Consider the following 20789-nt stretch of genomic DNA (forward strand, 5'->3'; position numbering starts at 1 on the left):
GCAGGAGCCATTGCACTCTTCAGTATACTACTACGCCTATCCTTTGTCTTTCTCCTGCACGCAGTATCTCTAGTTTTTATGTCCCTCTACTGATACGCCTATTCCTTTGAACTCCTACTAGTTTTTACTCATCTCTGCAAGCATGCAGAAAGGACAAACATGCGTTTTCAGCCACTTGTATCCCTCTGATGTTCTCACAACACACAGCCATTAAGATTAACTCCTCTACGGTGATTCTAGCGTGGGAGAGACTCACAGCGTGGTAAACTACGGGATTTATGCTTGCTGGAATGCAAATGACTTTATCATTTGATACAGCAGCAGCTTCCTAATTTTGACAACAGCTCTTAAACCGTAAACAGAAATAGTCTTTAAATCATTGCACACAGTACTATTCAAGATAATCCCATGAAAGGTGTTATTTTGTATGTTTGGAGCTCATAATTACTAACCTAAATCAAACAGATATGCTTTAGGGTCTCCAGATTTCTTAGGTCTGCAATATTACCATGAGAAAAACATTAACTTTCACACAGATTACAGCTCTTAGGCTATTAATACTAAACACTCAGAATCAAGAAACACGTATGCAGTGACGCAGCGTGTTTCCTGAAAGACAAACTGTACAACCTAACAAGATGTGAATCGCTCCTTCTGTCACTCCCAAATGGGGAGTTCAGGTCCCTATTTTAAGATACACGTGAAGCCAGATGAGACTGTCTGCCAAGGAACAAGTTTGATACCTGAATGACAAAGCCTGACTCAATAAATCAAGTTGTCAATGCATACCCAGTCAGTTCTCAAGTAACTTTTAAACAGAAGCCATTTCAATTCCTGTTCTTTTCTTAGCACAGTAGAGTCATGCACCTTCATTGTAAAACTTTCCTAATAGCTGGGAAATGCATTGCCCATCATTAGTTACATCTATTCTGCTTACTTTCCTGCTTATCTAACCGTCTTTATAAAGGTCTCTAAAAGCTGACCATAAACTGCAATAATCTAATCAAAATGCTCAAACATGAAGTAAAAACCCCAGCCATCTAGTATTTCAGACAAACATTAGCAACACTGAATTTTATATTTGTACACACGTAACCCTTCCACAAATCTTTTAATCATCAGCATCATCTCTGTCACTTGTACCAGACGTGGTAAGAATTAAGCTTCCGTTTCATACACAAACACTGAACACAGGAGTTAAATTATTTATTTGAGAGAACGTAAATCCAACCAGCACACCTTATGACTTAATTTCTTTCTGCTCCACAGGTTTCAGACGACTTCTAATGATAAGCTCTCCCTTGCTCGTAAGAAAGGTGTCTGACATTTCCTCTTCTGTTGGCAACCCGTAAGGTAGTTTCAGCGGCTGTATCCTAAAGACAGAAGAGTTTGCTTAGTAAGGTTCTGTGACTAGAATGGAGTTATAGTAAGTATTCCAAATCAAATAAATAGTTAACAAACCTTATCAGATGTTTAACAACTTTCAGTTTGGAATTCACAGAAGGGATATTTTTGTGCAGTCTTGGTTGATGTGCCTATAAAGGATAGCAGAGGTTTTAAAAATACACTTCTAAAGCACAAATCTCTGTTCACTGAAATTTCCACACTATCAGGAAAGATATAAACCATACATGCAAATTTAGATTTAGAGAAATAATAGTTGTGTATTACAATCATGCATGAAAATATGAAATCAAAACTTGATCAGACTCTTGATTATAGCAAAATGACAATTTCAGCTGTATTCCCATTACATTATCAATACAAATTTCTTCCAACTGTTGAAAATGCCTGTAAATGTAAAGCTGGTATTTTAGAGATGAGACTTGCTTCACTTAGGCCTTAAATTGATCAAACAGTTTTTTTCCTCCATAATATAACATTGACTAGATGAATCTTTGCACAGTGTGCAATTTGGCCTACGAAAAACTGGAAAAACAAATTGACACAAACTCTTAGAGTCTATTTGAAAATTTATCGTACCTTCTAGATTTGGAAGTCTTTTCAGTAATAAATGAGGCCTTTTTGCTTACTTGCGATATCTAGTTACTATCACTCAGAGAGAAATCTGAGTTCTGAGTATTTACAAATCTGTTTTTATTTCAGCAGAATTCTTAAGGTAAAGTTCTCCTCAAGCACAACAGCAATACCATACACTCATAATCTGAATTCCCAATAAATGGGTATTTTCCATTACTGTTCCTCTCAGCTCTTATATACATAATCCATTTCTCAGTTGTACTTTATAGTAGCTGTAAAGAAATTGAAGCTTAGTGACTGTAAAAACTGAAGTCCTTGCAAACAAGCAAATGTGCAAGAAAAACTGACACCTGAATTCTACCCTGTTTCTCTATGTATTTGATGTGCATAATAAGTATGAACAACAACCATCACCACAATACCTTATCCAGTCCAAGATTATGTATTATCATCTTTTCCCAATATGGGCGACCAATAACACTTTTTATTCTAGTAACAACATGGATTTTGTGGGGCTGCTCAGGGTCACCTCCATACTTTTCATGATCTCCAGGCCGTGGCTGAAATACCTAGAATAAAAGTGTCACAGATTGTTTTTCTAAACATGTGAATTATTATTACACTTAAAAAATATATTTTTATAATGTTTTGCAGATTAATGCGTTGACTCTGAAGTTAAGCCATATGACTGCATGGAAATATGTAGAACCATAGAATCATTACGGCTGAAAAGTCCTCCAAGACCATCAGGTCCAACCACCCCCCTGCCACCACTGTCACCCACTAACCCATGTCCCCAAGCACCACGTCCAACCTCTCCTTGCACACCCCCAGGGACGGTGACTCCACCACCTCCCTGGGCAACCCATCCCAGTGCCTGACTGCTCTTTCTGAGCAGAAATGTCTCCTCATTGCCAGCCTGAACCTCCCTGGCACAACTTGAGGCCATTCCCTCTGGTCCTATCACCTATTACCTGTGTGAAGATGCAGACCCCAGCTCCCCACAACAGCACTTCATCCGCATGTATCTGACAGAAGAACCTCTGTTCAGCCCATGAACGGTGAGTTTTTCCACAGGCTTTATGAATGATTTTAGGAAAAGTGAAACTAAAGGGCATCTTGCAGAAAGACAAGCTACGACACAACTTAAACCCAGCCTCCAGTCTCTTTGGTTTTAGAGCCATTTACCCACGCCTCCAGAAATGTGCCACAGCACAGAATTCAGCGCCAAATTAAGCAGCCTGATGCTTAATTCTCAGCATCCTCAGCCAGGGCAGCACGTACCGCCTTGGGAATCCTCGACCTGGTGAACATCTGACGGGCCCAGACTGCGGGCGCTACCCCCTCGGTCCTCCTCCCCAGCACCTAAAAAAACATTATATATTAAAGAAAAAAAAACATGTAATTTGTCGTCTTACAACACCCTCCAGCAGATTAGTCAGCCGCTTAAACGCACATTCAGCGGGCACACAGCCTGCATTTACTACATCTCGCGGCGGCTGAAGGCAAAGAAAATACCCCGGCACTGAGGTACCCCGACCTTTCCCGGCCAGCAGAGACCCCGACAGACCCCTCAGGACCCCGACCAGCCCCTCACAGCCCCCCGGGACCCCCGGGCACCTTCCAGACAGCTCCCAGCCCCACGGCGCCGCGCCCCGCCGCCATTTCGTGGCGCAGCTCCCCGGCCGGGCACCGCCACCGCCGCGCCCGAGTTCCGAGGCGGGGGAAGGACAAGGCTGAGGCACAGCCCGCTCCCCCGCCTCGGTTTCCATTTCCCCGGCAGCCCGTCCCCGTCCCCGTCCCCGTCCCCGTCCCCTCCCGGTCCCCATGTCGCGGGCGGGGGGCGATGGCACCGCGGCGCTGGAGCGGGCTGGTGCGGAGACGGTGAAGCGGGCGGTGGAGCTGGACCTGGCGTCTCGTTTCCAGGAGTCGCTGGTGTGCTACCAGGAGGGCATCGACCTGCTGCTGCAGGTGGTCAAAGGTACCGGTCCCATCCCGGTCCCTGTCCCTGTCCCCATCCCCGTCCCCATCCCGCTCCCGGTCCTCGTCCCCAGCCCCCTCCCCCGGGAGGTGCCGGTGCCCGGGTGGCCGAGGTGCGGAGGGCACCGACCCGCGCGGTTTGGCTTCGCAGGCACAAAGGATGAGGCAAAAAAGCAGCGTTACCGGCAGAAAATATCCGAGTACATGACCAGGGCTGAGGACATTAAAAAGCACATCGAGAAGGAGAAACAAGGTGGGGAGCTGAGACCGACCCGTGCGGCTTTAACTGGCCAGCATCAGGTGGGCAGGGTGGTTAATGTAGGATTTCTGCTGGTGTCTTTACTGAAAAATCCTTTTTTTTTTCAGATGGCAAATACCATAAGCAAATCAGGATAGAGGAAAATGCAACAGGTTACAGCTATGAAAAGCTTTTCCAGGAGTATCTGACCGAGATAGTTTCTGAAGTTTGGGTGGAGGACCCATACATTAGGCACGTTCATCAGGCAAGTGGATGTTCAGCGTAGCACATGCACGTAACAGCCAAAAAAATCCAGGTTACTAAATTAAACAAAACTTTTACAGTTGTATAACTTCCTACGGTTCTGTGAGATGCTGGTTAAGGGGCCATGCAAAGTGAAAACTATCCACCTCCTCACTTCCTATGATGAAGTAAGTGCACAGATCTTGGTTTCTTTTTCCCCATTCTCAGGTGACACCACACAAACACACGCAACGTGTGTATGTATGTAAAACTGAAATATAAAGTTATTCTTACTTACACGAACTTGTTAGAGAAAGGCTTTGATGCCTTTGATGCAGAAAACACAGATTAAGAGAAAAATGAAACGTGATAGTTGAATATAAGTAATCTCATACATTCATAGTTCTTTGATAAGTCTAACAAATCCTTGGTAAGACAGATCTTAAATGAAAAACATATTTTTGGTAAAAAATTTGTTGTGGAAAATGCCATCAAAAACAAAGTGTCAATATTCGTTTTTCCTTTTCAAACAGCTTATATAGCTATCATTTTAGATGCTTTGATGAGCTAAAGCCTTTCAAACTATCCCTGCATTTATTCTATATCAAATAGTAATCTGTATCTAGTTCTCAAGGGCTGAGGGCGAGCTCTTCCTCCACATCCAGTAGCGAGTGTGCCTGTAATCTGTCTGCTTCTTATCCTGTCAACAAAAATACAAATATACTCTCATCCAAGAGACTTTCTTTGAGTTTAAATTATTACTAAAATGGTTTTGTTGGGGATTTTAGGAAGAGGTGACCAAAAACAGAATGTGTGGTTTCAAAAAAAAAAAAAAAAAGGTAATATTTTTACTTTTATCAGGGCAGTGGGAGGAATCAACAGACAAGTGGCTTGGAAGAAATAAAACAGTCATTGAGGAATTATGGAGTAACGCTGAATGTTTCATTTTCATCTTCAATACATGATCGAGAAATTAGGTGAGTGATATAAAAAGTCACTGAATGCCAGTTCAAGTCAAACTACCTAACGCTAACTTCTGAGATAATTTCTAATTACAGCTGTAGTTAGCGAAGTGGAAGGCACTGGCCCTCACTAGATAAAGTTAGTCCTCCACAGCTTCACAGTTATCTTTTTTTTTTTTTTTTTTTTCTGGAACAGAAGAGTGCTTTCCATTGTTCCATTGTTTGTATAGGTATCAGCTATGCTAGGAAATAATTGTGAATTAGCTTGTAAGTCATGTGAATATAACTGTTTTTTTTCAGTGTGATCATACACTTACGGTTTTCAAATTTGTTAATTTTGTAAACAGATTCAACAATGGATGGATGATTAAGATTGGAAGGGGTCTTGACTATTTCAAGAAACCAGAGGTAAAAATACTTTGACCTCTTTAATTAACTAACACTGTAGAATAGCTTGTTCTGTGTTACCCATGTCAATTCTGTCAATTTTTGTAGGGCCGCTTCAGCATTGGATACTGTGACTTTGACTTGCGACCTTGTCATGAAACTACAGTGGACGTCTTTCATACTAAACATACAAAGAAAATGTGACAGCTGCTTTTAGTGAGTGTTTTTATAAGCATAAAACTGTAATCATGACTGGAAGATACCACTTGGGTCCAGCTGTCCACCACCAGAAGCAAATTCATAATAGATATTTTGTCCAGCACTCCTTTTTTAATCTATAGGATTAAGAATATTTGTGCCTTTCCACTCTGAGAAAACAAAATCATGCAGTTCACCCACTGTGCTTATTCTGTAATCTTAAGGAATTAAATCAATGTCTAAATTTGAGCTTATGGAGTAGGGGTTTTATACTATACCTCAGTATGGGCTCTCAAAGGCCTCTTTACTGTCATTTCTAGTTTTACTATTAATTTTCTTTGTCTTGAGCAGATTTTGGGGTTTGTATCTTTAATTGACCACCTCGCAAACTTTTGTGGCTGAGGCACCGCTTCAACCCACATGTTCTCTTTGATAAGCAGCCCATGTATTTCATCTGGGTCTTTTATTCTAGTCAAGACGCCTGTTCTGCTGTGTTTTAATCAATCCTTTAATAACTGACTTCACAGACTACAAGTAACCCCAAATGTAGCATTCCATTCTCTAAGCTCCTTGCATGCAAACATTGTAGAGTTCGGTACGTGGACATTTTAGAGTCTTTTTGTACATTTCTCTGAATAATGGATTTGGGGCTGGAAAGGATGCAAGCAAGATTCTAGCTGTATTCTTCTCACTATTATTCATATATGTGCTTGTATTCCCTGGTGCATTTCCATCCTTTGCATTAAGCTTGGAAAAGCATATGGTCCTCTCCCAATCTTCCTCTCATTTTAATGTCTGTCCTCCTATTGCAGTCTGAACTGCAATGAGCTATTGCCCTGCTACTTAGTCCCCTAAAAAAAGTAATAACTGATTTTTAAAATATTCTAGAAGTTGGAAACCCAAAACTTCGTTGTTAATATTGATCCTAAGGGATATGCTAATTGAAAAAAATGACAAAAAAAAAAACTTTTCCGTCTTCCCTTCATCCTCTGGAAACCGCAAATTATCACCTGAGCTGCTGCTGCTTTTTCTCCTAAAACAAGATTTTTTAAAAATTGCCGGAAACATTACTCATTGTGACATGCAGAACAGGCAGTGGCCTCTTTTGCAAGTCCCATAAGGAATTTTCAACCTCAGGACTGACAGGTGCCTTATGCTTTCTATGCCTTGTAACATGTTTCTCTATTCTAGTTTTAAGCCCCTTGGCTGTGGTCCTGTACCAGTGCCACAAGAGGCAGCCCTGGTCTTCCTTCTCTTGCACATTGCTAGAAACTTTTTGGAAGTTTCTTTTTCCTGATGGCTCATGTATTCCATTATCTTTTTTTCTCTCTCTCTCTTTTTTTTTTTTTTTCTTTTTAATTTGCTTTATTCCTCTTTTACCTTCTGTCATCGAATGCTGCTATTCTTTTAGTCTTAACTCTGATGCAACATATCTATTCCACGGCTGTCAACAGCTGCTCTTTGCCTTGTTTTCTGGGTGACAAGTTGCCTTCTTTATCTATTTGCGTAATAACATCTCAGCTTTTCAGTGTTAAATCAGAAAAAGAGTAACTTGTGCCACAGAAGCTGTACGCTATCAGTTGGTCTCCCTAAACATTCCATAGAAGCTCCCTGCCTTCCTGCTGTGAAAGTGTGTCTGGTCACTGTCATCATTTTTATTCAGTTGTGTGTAATATATGCCGATTTTTAATGTGAATAAAGGTTATTTTTTATGATTTGTAATTTTAGTCCTCTGTTTAAATTCTTTTCTGTACTACGTAGGGCAACTCCAGGACGTTTGATTTCTGTGTCTTGTAATACAACATGCTTCTCTGTTCCACTAGTAAGCCCCAATGATTTGGTCTGGTACCAACACCACAAGAGGCAACCCTGGTTTTCCCTCTCTTCATTGCTAGAACTTTTTCTGTGTTTTCTAATTGTGAAATCAGAAGCTAAGGCTATTGATTTCCTTCCACTTCTTGTGGATATGAAGCATTTACATACGTACAACTAAGCCTTCAGTGACATACGAGTTGGCAGCGTGCTGCAATTTTTGCTTGCAAGTCCTTTATCCCTGCGTAGTTCCTTTCATTGTCAGTAGGAACAATGCCAGAAGAGGAATGGGCATCAGAAAATGGAAAATAAAAATCAGTTGTCCTCTTCAGCATTTATGTTATCAGAACAATAGAAGAGCACAAGTTTTGCAATCATTTTACTTATTTCAGGGACTCCAGCATATTGTTGGATGAGATGATCTTGGAAGTCTTTTCCAACCTTAATGATTCCATGATTTCTCTTCTAAAACATGAATATTTAAGTAAATAAGGGTTTCTGGAACAAGAATAATCCCTCTGAACAGTTTTCTTTTGAATTTAATTTAGACAAAACAGTGCACTTGAGTAGCACCTTGGAGTACAGAGTGCCTAATGTACCCTAATTTCAGTGGCATACGTTTTTTTGATTGGCACAAGGAGGCACCCAAAAGAAAAACAATCCCAAACCACAGATTTGAGACACTCTCTGGGAAAAAGCAAACGATTAAGCATTTTAAAGGATAGTTAGAAAAATACCTGATTCCTGCTAACCCTTTGCTCCCTTAAGAATCACTACAGAAGGAGGAAGAATATAAGGAGGTTGTTTGTTTTCCCTTGCTCTCCCCTTGTAATACTGGCGGATCCATAAGCATCACTGGATTATCAGGACGTGCCCAATTTTTCTGCAGTCACAGGTCAGAGGGGACCTGTGATACAAGCACCTTAACAGCAGCTGCCAGGGCCAGGATGTTCAGACCCTGTGGACTCCTGGAGATACAAGATAGCCAAAGAATTTCTAAACATGGGAGGAACCTCAGAAATTTAGAGAACTGTGAACTGTAACCAGTTGTTACAATCCAAGTTAGGCTGATATAAACCAGCTCCTGAGCTGTTAAGCCTCGTGAAATCAGACAGTGATTAATAGGGAAAGCTGGCTGGCCTTCCAAGGAACAATACTGAACTTAGGTCAGTTGCAAATCATCTTCAGGTGACACAGCAAGTCTGCCCAGGAAAAACAGACTGGGCCAAAATATGTAATTGTAATAAACAGAGTACGGGGGAATCCCTTCCAGGCTGCTTGGAGTATCCCAAGGAAGTTTTTCACTGGCACACTGGCGTAGACAACACTGCTGAAAAAGCTCCAGAGGCTGTGGCAGCTGCCTTTGTTGTAGGCTTTCAGCCAAAAATTCAAGAGCAATTACAATTTGTTGCTGTTGGGTGGCAGACTAAGCCTCTCAACTGAAGGAGTTACCCTTGCTCATCTCTGCAGTGCATGTCAGGAGAGAATGACAGTGACACTGAGCTCATGGCACTGCAAGTTCAACATTTTGCTCCTGGAAATGCCAGCAGAAATACAGGAGCTAGAAGAAACTGAGGCAGGAGAAGAGGAGGAATGGAAAAAGACTCTTCCTCCATGCCACAGTCTCAGAAATGTAATTAGGACATCCCATAGGACATAAACATCACTGCTCCTTTACTTTCTTTAGACCAGATTCGTCTTTTTTTATCTTGCCCTCTTAATGTCAAGATTGCTTCTCGCCTACTTGACACTGGTGCTCCTCGATCCAATTTATGTGCTCTGATTTTCCTGCAGCCCCACTTCTGATCACCATGCTTTCAAGTCTTGCTGCCCCTCTTAACCTAGAAAAAGACTCATGAAAATTGCTTGTACTACATACTGTGCCCGGGTTGGAATCTACTTTGATGTGCCTGCACCTAAACAGGGCAAATTTACAGCTTTTTTTTGCTGAGCCTCCCATTTACAATTTAAGTACTGCTCAAGGGTAATTTGGTGGAGTCGTATAGCCTGGAAGAACATAAACTCTGTAACAGCCTCATTTGGGCAGTGTTCCCGTCAGCAGAGGCTGTCACTCTGCTGCACTGTGTTCCCTCCTGTAGCCATGGCAATAAACTGCTCCCGTTCTGACCTAGTCAAAATGGCATTCAGGTTATTCTGCAACAACAGTGAAATAATCTTCAGCTTTTCTTTCATGATACTTAGGTATTGAGCTGTTATTATGATTTAACATGAGAACTGTCACTTTCAGTTCGCTATTGCCTTCCAGTGGCAAGTTTTCTGCTAGTAACATGAGGAAGCTCTTCCTCCATCTGCATTCCCTATTTTGGCTAACACACCAGTGCTTACAGCAGCAGCGACTCCTGTCATTGTGCCTGGTAGGAAGGAGGCACGCTAAGGGACTGAGACATGGCCTTTGAGCTGCTATCTGCAGGGAAGGAGATAAAGACTAAGAAGCCAATGCATGAGCACAGCATCAGTTTTCCATCCACCCCATCTGGTCTCTGTCAGCCAATCTGTACCATCTTTGCCACAGAAGCAGTGTGGGATGCCTGCACCATTCTCCCTGGTTTAAGCAGCGATGATGTCCATCAGCATGGAGCAATAAAGGGCTGCAGCCTCTTTCAGTGGCTTACATCTTACAACTTGGGAACCTTTAATACAGGCAGAGTGAAATCTAATTGCTAGGAGGTAGTATTTAGCAAAAGCACAAGACTAAACAGTTTTGATAGCTAATAAAGAGGAGTAAAAGCCTGTAGAAATTAACCCTTTAATTTTGTTTTCAATAAATTAGCAGCAGAGGTTTCATTAATAATTTCAAAATGCGAGTCACATTAACATTGTCATATTCTCACATAACAGATTCCACTTGCTGTGCAACTCATCATCTTGTGGACACATTCTTAGTAACGTGCTTGATAACGCAGTGGTTTCGGTTGGGCAAAACTTACTGCCAGAAAGGCTCTTCACCAGTTCACTGCACAGTGCTGGTGGCAGCCACTGCTCTGGCAGATCAATGTTACAGGTTTCAATTCTTCCATGCTTTACATCCATATCTACTTTAACATCAAGAACAGAATCCTTATAGACCATGTTAAAACATGTGCTAACGCTGAACTTTGGTGTCTTCCCATAAATCCATTCCCAGGTCTGTAGTTCTTTAGATTTATTATTAATTCCAGAAAGCACAGTCTCATCGGTTGGGTTTATTAAGGTGATATGATGATCTATTTGGTGTTGCATAGCATATTCTTCAGCAATGGCATCCAGGAGCATCTCACATGTTAAACTAGGATCCTCTTCAAAGAGATTTTTCACTGATGCAGGCACACTGGGAGTGGCATTGCTTTTTAGTCCTTTATAAGGGCTCTTTAGCACATCAGATAAAACAAACTTATCTGCATTACAGAGTAAGGTACAGTGGTGATAAGCAGTTGTCCTTCCCAGCTTAGCAGCAGTACCTGAGATTTTGTATTGCCTATCTAGCAAGATGTCATACCTGTCAGTGACATGGATATTTAACTGTGGCCGCAAGGCTTTCAGTGCCTTCACAACTAGCTTCAAGTTTTCCATTCGTTCATATTTTTTCCTCGTTGTGAAGAAAGTCAAATTGATATTGCCTAAGTCATGGTAAACCGTCCCTCCTCCACTTCTCCTCCGGGCTAGTTTTATATTTTTTTGCCTCATTAGCTTGAGATTGCATTCCTGCCAGGGATTCTGATGTCTCCCTATTACCACAGCTGGGGAATTTCTCCACAGGAAGAGGACCTGCCGGTTCTCTAAATTCATGTGGTCATGGATCCAGTCTTCCACTGCTAGATTGTGGTAAACATCATTAGAAAGAGACTGGATAATGAGTCCTCCACTAGCTGCGTCTCTGAAGCCAGCTTTTGGAGTCCTGAGGATGCAGGATAATTGTAGGCAGTTCTTGAATGATGACTGGAGTACCATGTTTTTAATAATGAAACAGGAGATGGAAAGAATATGTGGCCTGGTAAAGACGAAAATGGCAAGCACACAACCCGCTGTTGTGACAGCAAGGAACGTCTAACTGCAGTCATGCTCTTCCCAAAGTAAAAATGATCTCAAACTACTGAGTTACAAGGCAGTCTTCTCCTCCAGAGGCTGACGATGCTGTTCCATCCCTGCCATGTGCTTCACACAAAAGCTGGGGCTGTCCGAGGAGCGTTTCCTTGCAGTTGGTCACCTCTAGTGCCTGAAAGACCGAGGGAACAGGTGGAAGCAAACTCTATTTTCTCCCTCAATACATTCTCGTTTGTGTTTTGCTAAACTGAGCTACAGCACTACAGCTTTATGAACACATTTTCACCGATAAGAGTGCACTGACTCCACGAGGAGAAAGGTCAAGAGAACCCCTCAGCCCCGCGCCCCCCGGCCGCCATCTTATACCCCCGCCGCCATCTTCTCCCCCCTCCCACCTCACCGGCCGGCCCCGCGCTGCTCCCGGCGGGGCGGGGAGGGAACGGGGGCGCCGTTAAAGCCGTTAAAATCGTTAAAGCCGTTGGCGGCCACTCAGCGCCCTCCTCAGCGCCTTCCGCTTCCCGGGTTAGAGGTGCTGGAGCGTGCGCCGCCGGCAGGGGCGGGCTGGGCTGGGCTGGGCTGGGCTGGGCTAAAGCCCTGCTTTAAACCAACAGGCAGCGCCAGTGGGGGAATGTGGTAAAGGTTTGTACGTGTGTACGTGGTATTGAACGGAACGGGCCAGTGCTGATCGTCACTCGGACCGCGCCAGCTAAATTCACAACATATAAAAGTGGACGGCTTGTGCAAGACCAGTCTGTGCAATTAATTCCTCGCCACGGGATGTTCTGGATGCTAGAAGCGTTCACGACTTCACAGGGAGACTGAACAAGTAAAGACCAATGCACAGAGGCTTAGCAAATTCAGAGAAAATATCCACGGTGTTCATGAAGATATAGAGACTAGATACTGATGGCGTAATTGATAGCAAGTTGGAAATGATCAAAGGCTAGATGATTACAGACTGTATGCACCAGATTGTCTTCACATTTGTACTGATTAGGGCAATTCTTAAAGTCTATAAGACCTAAGCCATAATTCTACAAGGCCTATCATCTGTATTTAAATTGAGACTTGGGGGGCAATGATCAGAGCTGCAAGTTTAAGTTTTATCCTCAGTGGTACCCATATCTCTTGCCGATGTACATGTATTCATGAAGGATACCTTACATGCTTTTCTCTCTCATTCCTCAGTAATAGGACTCCCAAGATATGAAGGAATTGTAGACAAAAAGGTTGGAAGAGTGGGTTGTGAGAAATCACAAATGTAGGCTATTCCTTTTGAAGAAGAACAGTGACAAGTAGGATTCTTTTTCTTCTTTCTTGTTCTAGAATTAAGTGACTTGGGAAGAAACACCAAACTGATATCCTTATTCAGATGAAACAAATCATTCGAGGAAGCAAATTGGGGTTGGGAATGTAATTCCCAGATTTCTGTATGTTCACTTTACCAATAAAATTATTCATTGTAGAGCCTGAATCAACTTCATCTTCTGAGTGAAGAAACAATCCTAGTACACCTACATTCCCTGGAATGTGAAGGAGAAAAAAAAGGCAGATAAAGAGTGAGAGATTAAAGATGAGAGCTTGGGGTTGTTTCCCGCTGAAGAACTGGAGCATTCACAGCAAGAACATAACTTACAAAACCCTTAAAAGAAATGTGTGGGTGTAGTAGGGCAAGTGAACAGTAAGAAACTGCTACCACATGAGAGTGAGACTAAAAGGAGCCTGATGTGACATGCACCCCAGCACTTGGCATGTTGCATTATCACATTAAAAAACAAGTTGGTAATTATTCTGAACAGTTTGAAGTGGGCATAATTTGTTGCTCAATTAGACTGGTGATAGCTCAGCTTGGCACTGGGGTGGACTGTTCCCTTAATACATAGCCTTAATGCACATGAACTTCATCCATAAAACCGTGTTGATTTAGAGTTCCAAATATTAGTTGGTATAATGCAAAGGTGAACAAGAGCCCTTGAACGCTGGTCGGAGGAAGTGAAACGCATCCTTTGGGATTTCTGATGTTACTGAAAGAAAAAATGTGCGGGGGGATTTGTTTCCATTTTATAGCACTTAGCCCTCAGAAATTTGCGTTGCGTCGCTTCCACGTTTTGCCACGGGGTGTCAGTAAAAACATACCGTGAGCTGTTGGACGCCTTGCTTTTCAGGGTGCAAGCAGGTGGGCCTAAGGCAACTTTTTATAATTTTATTTTTTTAGTTAGAACCAGAATTGTCTAAAAATGCTGCGTGCAGAACACTAGGTGGACAGTTAAAAATGCCTTGAGGGGTGTTTCTCATGTGCTGATGAGTAAAATACATAGTCAAGGAGAAGTACTTTTCCTGAAAAGTGGCTATTGCTGAGGGCAAACCCAGCAAGATAATTCGAAATATTGTCAATATGCAAAAAGCATGAATTTATAAACTGAATTTATAAGAGCACGAATTTACAGACTGGATTATATTGCATTATAAACCAGAATATGCATTCACCCCTTGACAGGATCCAGCAACAGCTGCTTAGTGACACTTTTCCAGATTTTTTTTAATTATTATTATTATTTTTAATTTCTAATCTCTTGCTTGTTTTTGCCTGTAGTGTTTCAGCCCTGAGACCTGTGAGGATTTTGGAAGCGGCATTGAGGAGCCGGGAGCGGAGAGGCAGCGGCGGCGTGAGGCGGGCAGCACGCGGGCCGTTGCCCGGCGCCCAACGGACGCGCGGGGCGCAGCCGTTGGGGCGTGGCGGGCCCGCCCCGGGCAGCAGGGCGGGGGGAGCCAGGAGGGGAGCGCAGCGGGGTGAGCAACCGGGACGGGACGGGGGGCGACCGGACTGGGGACTGTTTAAACTAGCTGGACGTGGGCTAGTCCATGGGACCTGACTGAATGCAGGGTGCTGGTCGGTGCTCGGCTGAACTTGAGCCAGCAGTGTGCCCAGGTGGCCAAGAGGGCCAGCGGCACCCTGGCTCGTATCAAGAATAGTGCAGCCAGCAGGAGCAGGGAGGTGATCCTCCCCCTGTGCTCTGCTCTGGTGAGGCCGCACCTCGAGTGCTGTGCTCAGCTTTGGGCCCCTCACTACAAGAAGGACATCGAGGCCCTGGAGCATGTCCAGAGCAGGGCTACGGAGCTGGTGCAGGGCCTGGAGCACAAGGCCTGTGAGGAGCGGCTGGGGGTGTTTGGTCTGGAGAAGAGGAGGCTCGGGGGAGACCTCATTGCTCTCTGCAGCTACCTGAAAGGAAGGTGTGAGGAGCTGGGGGTCAGCCTCCTCCTGCAAATAACTTCAAAAAGTTCTTTTCCACAGATTGAGTAAAAGTAGTACTGTGAGGGAGCAAATGCTGCATATTCTACCTGCAAATTTGAATCCTTAGCACAGTGAGATGCTGAGGCACTAGCAGCTTGTAAATGACTGTGATCTGCTGTCTTCCCTTTCTGGAAGGACTTGGGTGATGCACATAATTGGAGATGGTTGTGAGTATCTCGGTCAGAGAGAACAGAATGTTAGGATAGGATCCGCTTACGTAATTTGACATGTCAAATGATGGTGGGTGTAATAGAGATGTCCAGGCTGTCTTCACTGTCAGAGGAAAGAAACAGGTACTCCTAGAATATGATTAATTTTAGGATGAATGTCCAAAATGGATCATGTGAATTGCACTTAGAAGTCTCTTTGTAGATACCCAGAATTGTCAACTGAATCATAGTCCTAAACAAAGCCACCACTTAGGGTGCTGCTTAAAAACATGTTGAGGCTACTGGTCAGCCTGATGGTGACCGGGATTTGACTCGAAGTAGGATGTATGTGGTAGTGAAATAACACGGTGAACCAGCTGCCCTAAAGTTCCTTGAAACTCTTGAATGTAAGTATGGACAGAAGCTGTTGTGGTCATGGTGGTGGTGCTGAAGAACTTGCTGCTGGTGAACAGTTGCATGTTTGTATTCTAGTGCTGGATCTGTGGGCTTTCAGTATCACTGGCAGGTACTGAACTGCACTGCAAGGCATCGGTGTGCTTGCTACTCTCCCCACCTTGCTGGCTCTTCCTTCTCTCACTGAGGGCTCCAGCAACTTTACTTTATCATACTTATTCTTAGAAAGCTGCCAGAGAGCACTCTATCTTTCTCTCCTTTCTTTTATTCCAAAGTGTTTATGGATTTCTGAGGAATCACAGGCTGCACTACTATGAGTTGATGATAAGTAGCTGCATGTCCCTGTGTTCAGCTGAATTGAATGGAGTTTCAATGTTTACAAGTGTTTCTGCCCATGCTTGGTATTTTAGAAGATGCTGGTAGGTGGAGATAATTTGCACGTGATGTCCACATTTCTTACTAACATGTATTTCCTCTGTCTTGCAAATGATGATAATAATGCTATTCTCCATCCTTTTGTGGCTAGGGATTACAGAAGTGGTACTGTTCTCATCCCTGGTTTGTGTTGCTGGAACAGGCTGTCATAAGCTAGAGCAGAGTGCGAAGACATGCTAGGGGCAAAGGTTGTTTGTACTTCAGGGTTTTTGTTGGCTATGAAGTTTTGTTGGTAGAGTGGTATTGGGTTTTGAGTCCATAAAGCCTTAAGGGATCAGTATTTTTGTCTGCTTAGACACCGCTTTCACCATATAGCATCATGTACACAACTGCAATCAGTTAAGGCACTCAATTACAATTCCTGCTTCATAAAGGAGATGGCTAAAAAAATATTTTCCATGAAGAATCCTTGATTTTGTAGTCTAAATATGGCAGCTCTGAGTGCGTCGGAGCTTTCTTGGTTTTCCAAGAGTAGGAGAAGGGGGGAGAAAGGTATAAATTGGTTGTATGGAGCAATGCAAACGCTTTTGGTATCACTGGTTACTCGTGGCTTGTCATTGTAGGTGTTTACGTAATAGATGATCCGATGCAGAGTAGGATTTAGCTTCCATGCCCTTCGTTAGCAGTTCTGTTCTCACTGTCAAAAGTGGGCACCATTGTGGACTTCCTTCAGTAACACCACAGCTGTATTCTCCCCAACCTGTATAACTCAGTAAAAGGGCAGGAATCCCAAACCACAGGTACAGATGTGGCCTGCACTCCTCTTCATGCATGCTTTCTGTTTGTTTTTTTCTTTTTAAAACTGCTTTTTCACTCAAACACTCAGTAATTATCACATTTATAGGTTTGTGACTGTGCTTAGGTATTAATTCAGTAGCATTAGCTGGATCAGGTTTGATGAAAATGTAAAAAATAAAATTATAATGAAAATCAATTCATATTTTGTTCACTGACTCTTAATGTATTTGCATATCCATTGAGCAGAAGTGGTAAAATTAAAAGCTACAGAATGTCACATGACAGAGTCCACCCACTAAGCTTTTTTTGCAAAGAATCTTTAATGTCTTTCCAAATAATTCAAAATGCATTTTTTATACACTGCTAGTAAAAAGAAGAAAACCCTTGGATTATTAGAATCTAGTGAATGTCACAGAAATCACTACTGAGATACTGACTTTTTCATGCATTACATGATCAGTCTGTGTAACCAAGGGACTTTCTGCATCGCAGCGTATTCATTTCTTGGTTAGACTGGGATTGTAGAAACCTGAGGACTCAAAACATTGGAAAGCTGTATGAGGAACTGATGCTCCTTTAAACTGAGGTGTTAAAGGTGAGGTGATACTTGCCCAAATGGTTAGCAACTCTCATTTCTTAGAAAAAGGCTGTATATGAAATATATATTTTAAGACAATATTGTTTCAGGGAAATTATTAATTCTATATTGATTAGTTGATGAATTAATATTAGAAATTGATCTGATAAATTTCTGCTGGCCTTTAGTATGTATGGCCCTATCTCAGAGGTGATTGAAGGGCTCTCCTAAGATCTGACAGAGCCATGGTGAGTAAGGCTGTTGAAACCTTGAGACCAGGCCTCTTACTGTGAAGTAGTTCCTGCAGATCCTTGAAGATGAGATAAAATATTTTATTCTTCCTTGTCCTCATAGATTGAAGATCTGAAGAAAATAAACCATGAGCTAAGGCAACATGTCATACAACTGCTTGAGAAGAAGCAAGTGGTTGAAAATCAAGTGGGTAGGCTGTCCTGTAAAAATGATCATCTGCGTAAAGAACTTGCTGTAATTGCCAAACTGAGCAGCTGCAAAAAGGAAACCATTTCTTACTGAATACCACTGATAAGGAGCTTGAGGAAGCAAAGGTATCTGCTTATTAGAAATAATATCGTACAGTGATTATTTTAATGTTACTTCCTAATATGGGGATATATTTTTTTGTTTGTTTGTTTTCTTGACCTTTTCGGCTGAATTTTTAGCTTTCATCTCTGCTTTCAAGTATATTTCCTAGAATGAAGGAAAAATAGCTTCTGATAACTGATCTTTTTCAAGTGTAAAATGGTTCAAGGATTAAAGTCACATTTGCAGTTGAAAATACTGAAATTTCTGTGCAGATTGCTTTTGATTTCACATGATAATGTCAAATTTCATTTTATGCACATGCAATTACATGATTTAATGTAGTATTCAGATGGAAGAAAGGATAGTTGTTGGCCATTGGTGTAACTACATGTATATTTCTTTAGTCCATAGGGATAGTCAAACTGTCCCTAAATTCAAAAGTTTCTTGGTAAAACAGTTCTTGGAACAAGTATCACATGCTTCCTTTTTCATTTCCTCACCTGAGAGTAATTCAACTGCTACTGGTTTTCTGAATCCTGGACTGCATCTGAAGATAAAACTTCTGATTCTCCTCTATATTAAATTTATTGTTGTTAAATTTTCAGCCTACAATAACTAAGCAGCATATACAAAATATTAGTTGCAACAATAGCATGTACATAATAGTAACATGTACAAAAGAATACATCAGATAAAATGCTGGATCTGCCCTAACGATTATAAAAAATGTATGCATCTTTTTCTCTCAATTTTTTTATGGTAGATTCAAATCTGACGCCAGCAGAACAAGATAAAGAAGCTGTCACGCACAGTGGAAACACTAAAATCTGTGAGTTAAACATGCATTCTTAATACATATGTAGCTATGAAATCAGGCAACTTCCATATTAAATTATTATTTTAACTAGTTAATTTCACTTGCTTTGTTTTCACTGATAACAGGTGAGTTAAAGAATGGATAAATGTGTCTGTTCTCATTTGTCATTCTGTTGCTAAATGGATGGGAATCTGTTTCTGTTTTGCAGCTAACTCTAAGGATTTTGCTTTTGAGAATCTTTTTAAGAATCTGACTTTTTTATGAAAATATGTTTATCTATTTTGAATACCTTGTAAATCATTTATGAAACAGAAACAACATTTATATTTAATATTTTTATCTTATTATTTTATCTAGTTTCAGATGTTACATTACTGTTGGAATATTTAGAAACATCTACAATGTCGTAGAAATATTTGCCAGTGATAAATGTTACTTATCAAATTAACATTTGAATATATTAAGTGGATACCTGAAACATAAATTGATAAGTTTTTTGGTTTTTTTTTTAGTCATGATTTTAATTTCTTTCCATAATTTTAAGATTTTTCTCAAAATTCTGGGGTGGTGATGAGTATGAGGGAAGAATTTGTTTTTTACTTTCATGCATGTTATATTTGACCTTATACCACAATTCTGCAAAGAATCCCCTCTGAAAAACAAACAAACAAAAAACACAACACTGGGCATGTAGAGCTTACTGTTCAGTTACCCCTGAAAGATTTTGATCCTTCAGCCAGAGAGTTTGGAATTTAAGAGCTAGATTTGCTGAGAGATTTAGGGGACTTCTATAACTTTTTAGGGATTTTAAGTCTATTTCTGATTTTGTCTTAAAAAAAAAAAAAAAAAAAAAAAAAAAAAAAAAAAAAAAAAAAAAAAGGAAGAAAGAAATTTGTGGAGCTTAATATTCCCTAGCTGCTTAAACTTTCATGAGTTCAACAGATGGATTGTAACAGAGAAGGATTAGTTTTGCAGTTTTGAACTCTGGAACCACAGTTCATCTTCAAAATCTGCTTTAGGCCCCTGCATTACTTTCTGGATTTCAACTAGAATTAGTTACGCATGATGTTATTTCCATTTCAAAAGTTCATTTTTCATGGATCTTATGTAAACACAGTGACCTATTTTTTTCATACTAAAAATTTGTATTTGTATTCCAATACAAATCTATTTAATTGTCCTCCTTAGTTATGAACGGATATATTCCAAGTCAGTTAACACTTAGCTTTTATGGCCTTTTCTGTCCTGTTAGGTCAGCTTTAGAAGGACATTCAAGCATGCTCTGCAATTTAACATAAAAGAGAAAATACTGTCATTCAGAAGTTACTTTGAAATATTATTTTTAAATGTTTATTGTATTTATATTATAAATATTTGAATATTTAACTAGATATCTTCATTACGAAGAGTATGTTTATCCATTTTATACTTTTTCATTACAAAAGTTCTGTTTCAGTGAATGAATTATTTTACTTTTTTAAATACAGGTTATTTTACGAACAGAAGGTGAAATAACACAAGGGAAGGCACCTTCCAGGCTTGACACATTTATTAAGACATTGGAAGAGGACAGAGACTACTATAAAAGTGAACCTGAGAATTTGCTGAAGGTATTTAGAAACGTGTTTTCAAGTCCTAACGGAGCTCTACCTGTGGCAGCATGTCAAAAAAAAAATCAGCCATCCAGGTGAGCTTGGAAAACACTTTGGAACAAAAAGAATAATACAGTCTTTTTGGTTTATCTGATGACATATTACCAGGAAGAAAAACGAATTGATTTTAAATCAATGCATATTGATGGCAAAAAATGTGAAATTAACTAATGCTTCACACAGAATATATATGTGTGGCTTTAACTGGTTACATTTTAATAATTTCTTAGCCTGATTATCAAATTAACGTTTGAATATATTAAGTGGATTTCTGAAAATTCCTGTACTATTTGTAATAAACACTTGCTGTTCAAAAGAAGAGTTTATAATA

At 41.1% G+C, this 20789-nt stretch overlaps 4 protein-coding genes across 5 annotated transcripts in view; 2 read left to right on the forward strand and 2 right to left on the reverse strand.

Annotated features, from left to right (window-relative positions):
• Positions 1-1191: 1191 nt before the first annotated feature.
• Positions 1192-7378, reverse strand: MRPL30 (mitochondrial ribosomal protein L30; the record flags this gene model as incomplete). The annotated part of the gene is made up of 6 exons (XM_082784622.1): positions 1192-1373; positions 1462-1535; positions 2403-2549; positions 3265-3345; positions 3601-4103; positions 7369-7378. 6 exons carry the CDS (start codon positions 7376-7378, stop codon positions 1241-1243), a joined length of 948 nt encoding a protein of 315 aa, XP_082640748.1. The 3' UTR covers positions 1192-1240.
• MITD1 (microtubule interacting and trafficking domain containing 1) lies at positions 3808-7710 on the forward strand (the record flags this gene model as incomplete). The annotated part of the gene is made up of 7 exons (XM_082752023.1): positions 3808-3961; positions 4112-4213; positions 4327-4463; positions 4543-4629; positions 5303-5418; positions 5751-5811; positions 5899-7710. The coding sequence occupies 7 exons, from the start codon at positions 3808-3810 to the stop codon at positions 5992-5994; spliced, it is 753 nt and encodes a 250-aa protein (XP_082608149.1). The 3' UTR covers positions 5995-7710.
• Positions 7711-10559: 2849 nt separating this feature from the next.
• Positions 10560-12358, reverse strand: LIPT1 (lipoyltransferase 1). 2 transcript variants are annotated; one of them, XM_082757569.1, is made up of 2 exons: positions 12237-12358; positions 10560-12013 (listed from the first exon to the last, which is right to left on the reverse strand). In XM_082757569.1, the coding sequence occupies exon 2, from the start codon at positions 11746-11748 to the stop codon at positions 10627-10629; it is 1122 nt and encodes a 373-aa protein (XP_082613695.1). In that variant the 5' UTR covers positions 11749-12013; positions 12237-12358; the 3' UTR covers positions 10560-10626. The 2 variants fall into 2 exon arrangements, with proteins under 2 accessions (XP_082613695.1, XP_082613696.1); XM_082757570.1 differs by having other exon boundaries at positions 12242-12333.
• Positions 12359-15360: 3002 nt separating this feature from the next.
• Positions 15361-20789, forward strand: part of TSGA10 (testis specific 10) — a gene marked incomplete at both ends in the record, with an annotated part of 28280 nt that continues 22851 nt past the window's right edge. The window contains 7 exon segments of the mRNA XM_082784632.1: positions 15361-15426; positions 17801-17942; positions 17945-18012; positions 18753-18761; positions 18765-18818; positions 20294-20441; positions 20444-20493. Coding sequence (XP_082640758.1) covers positions 15361-15426; positions 17801-17942; positions 17945-18012; positions 18753-18761; positions 18765-18818; positions 20294-20441; positions 20444-20493 — 537 coding nt within the window.

The sequence above is a fragment of the Aythya marila genome (assembly GCF_965140915.1).
Source record: "Aythya marila genome assembly, chromosome: 1".
NCBI classification, from domain to species: Eukaryota; Metazoa; Chordata; class Aves; order Anseriformes; family Anatidae; genus Aythya; species Aythya marila.

What these genes read in the sequence shown, in the direction of transcription:
- LIPT1 (XM_082757569.1), bottom strand. Translation starts at nt 11,748, where the DNA reads ATGGTACTCCAGTCATCATTCAAGAACTGCCTACAATTATCCTGCATC.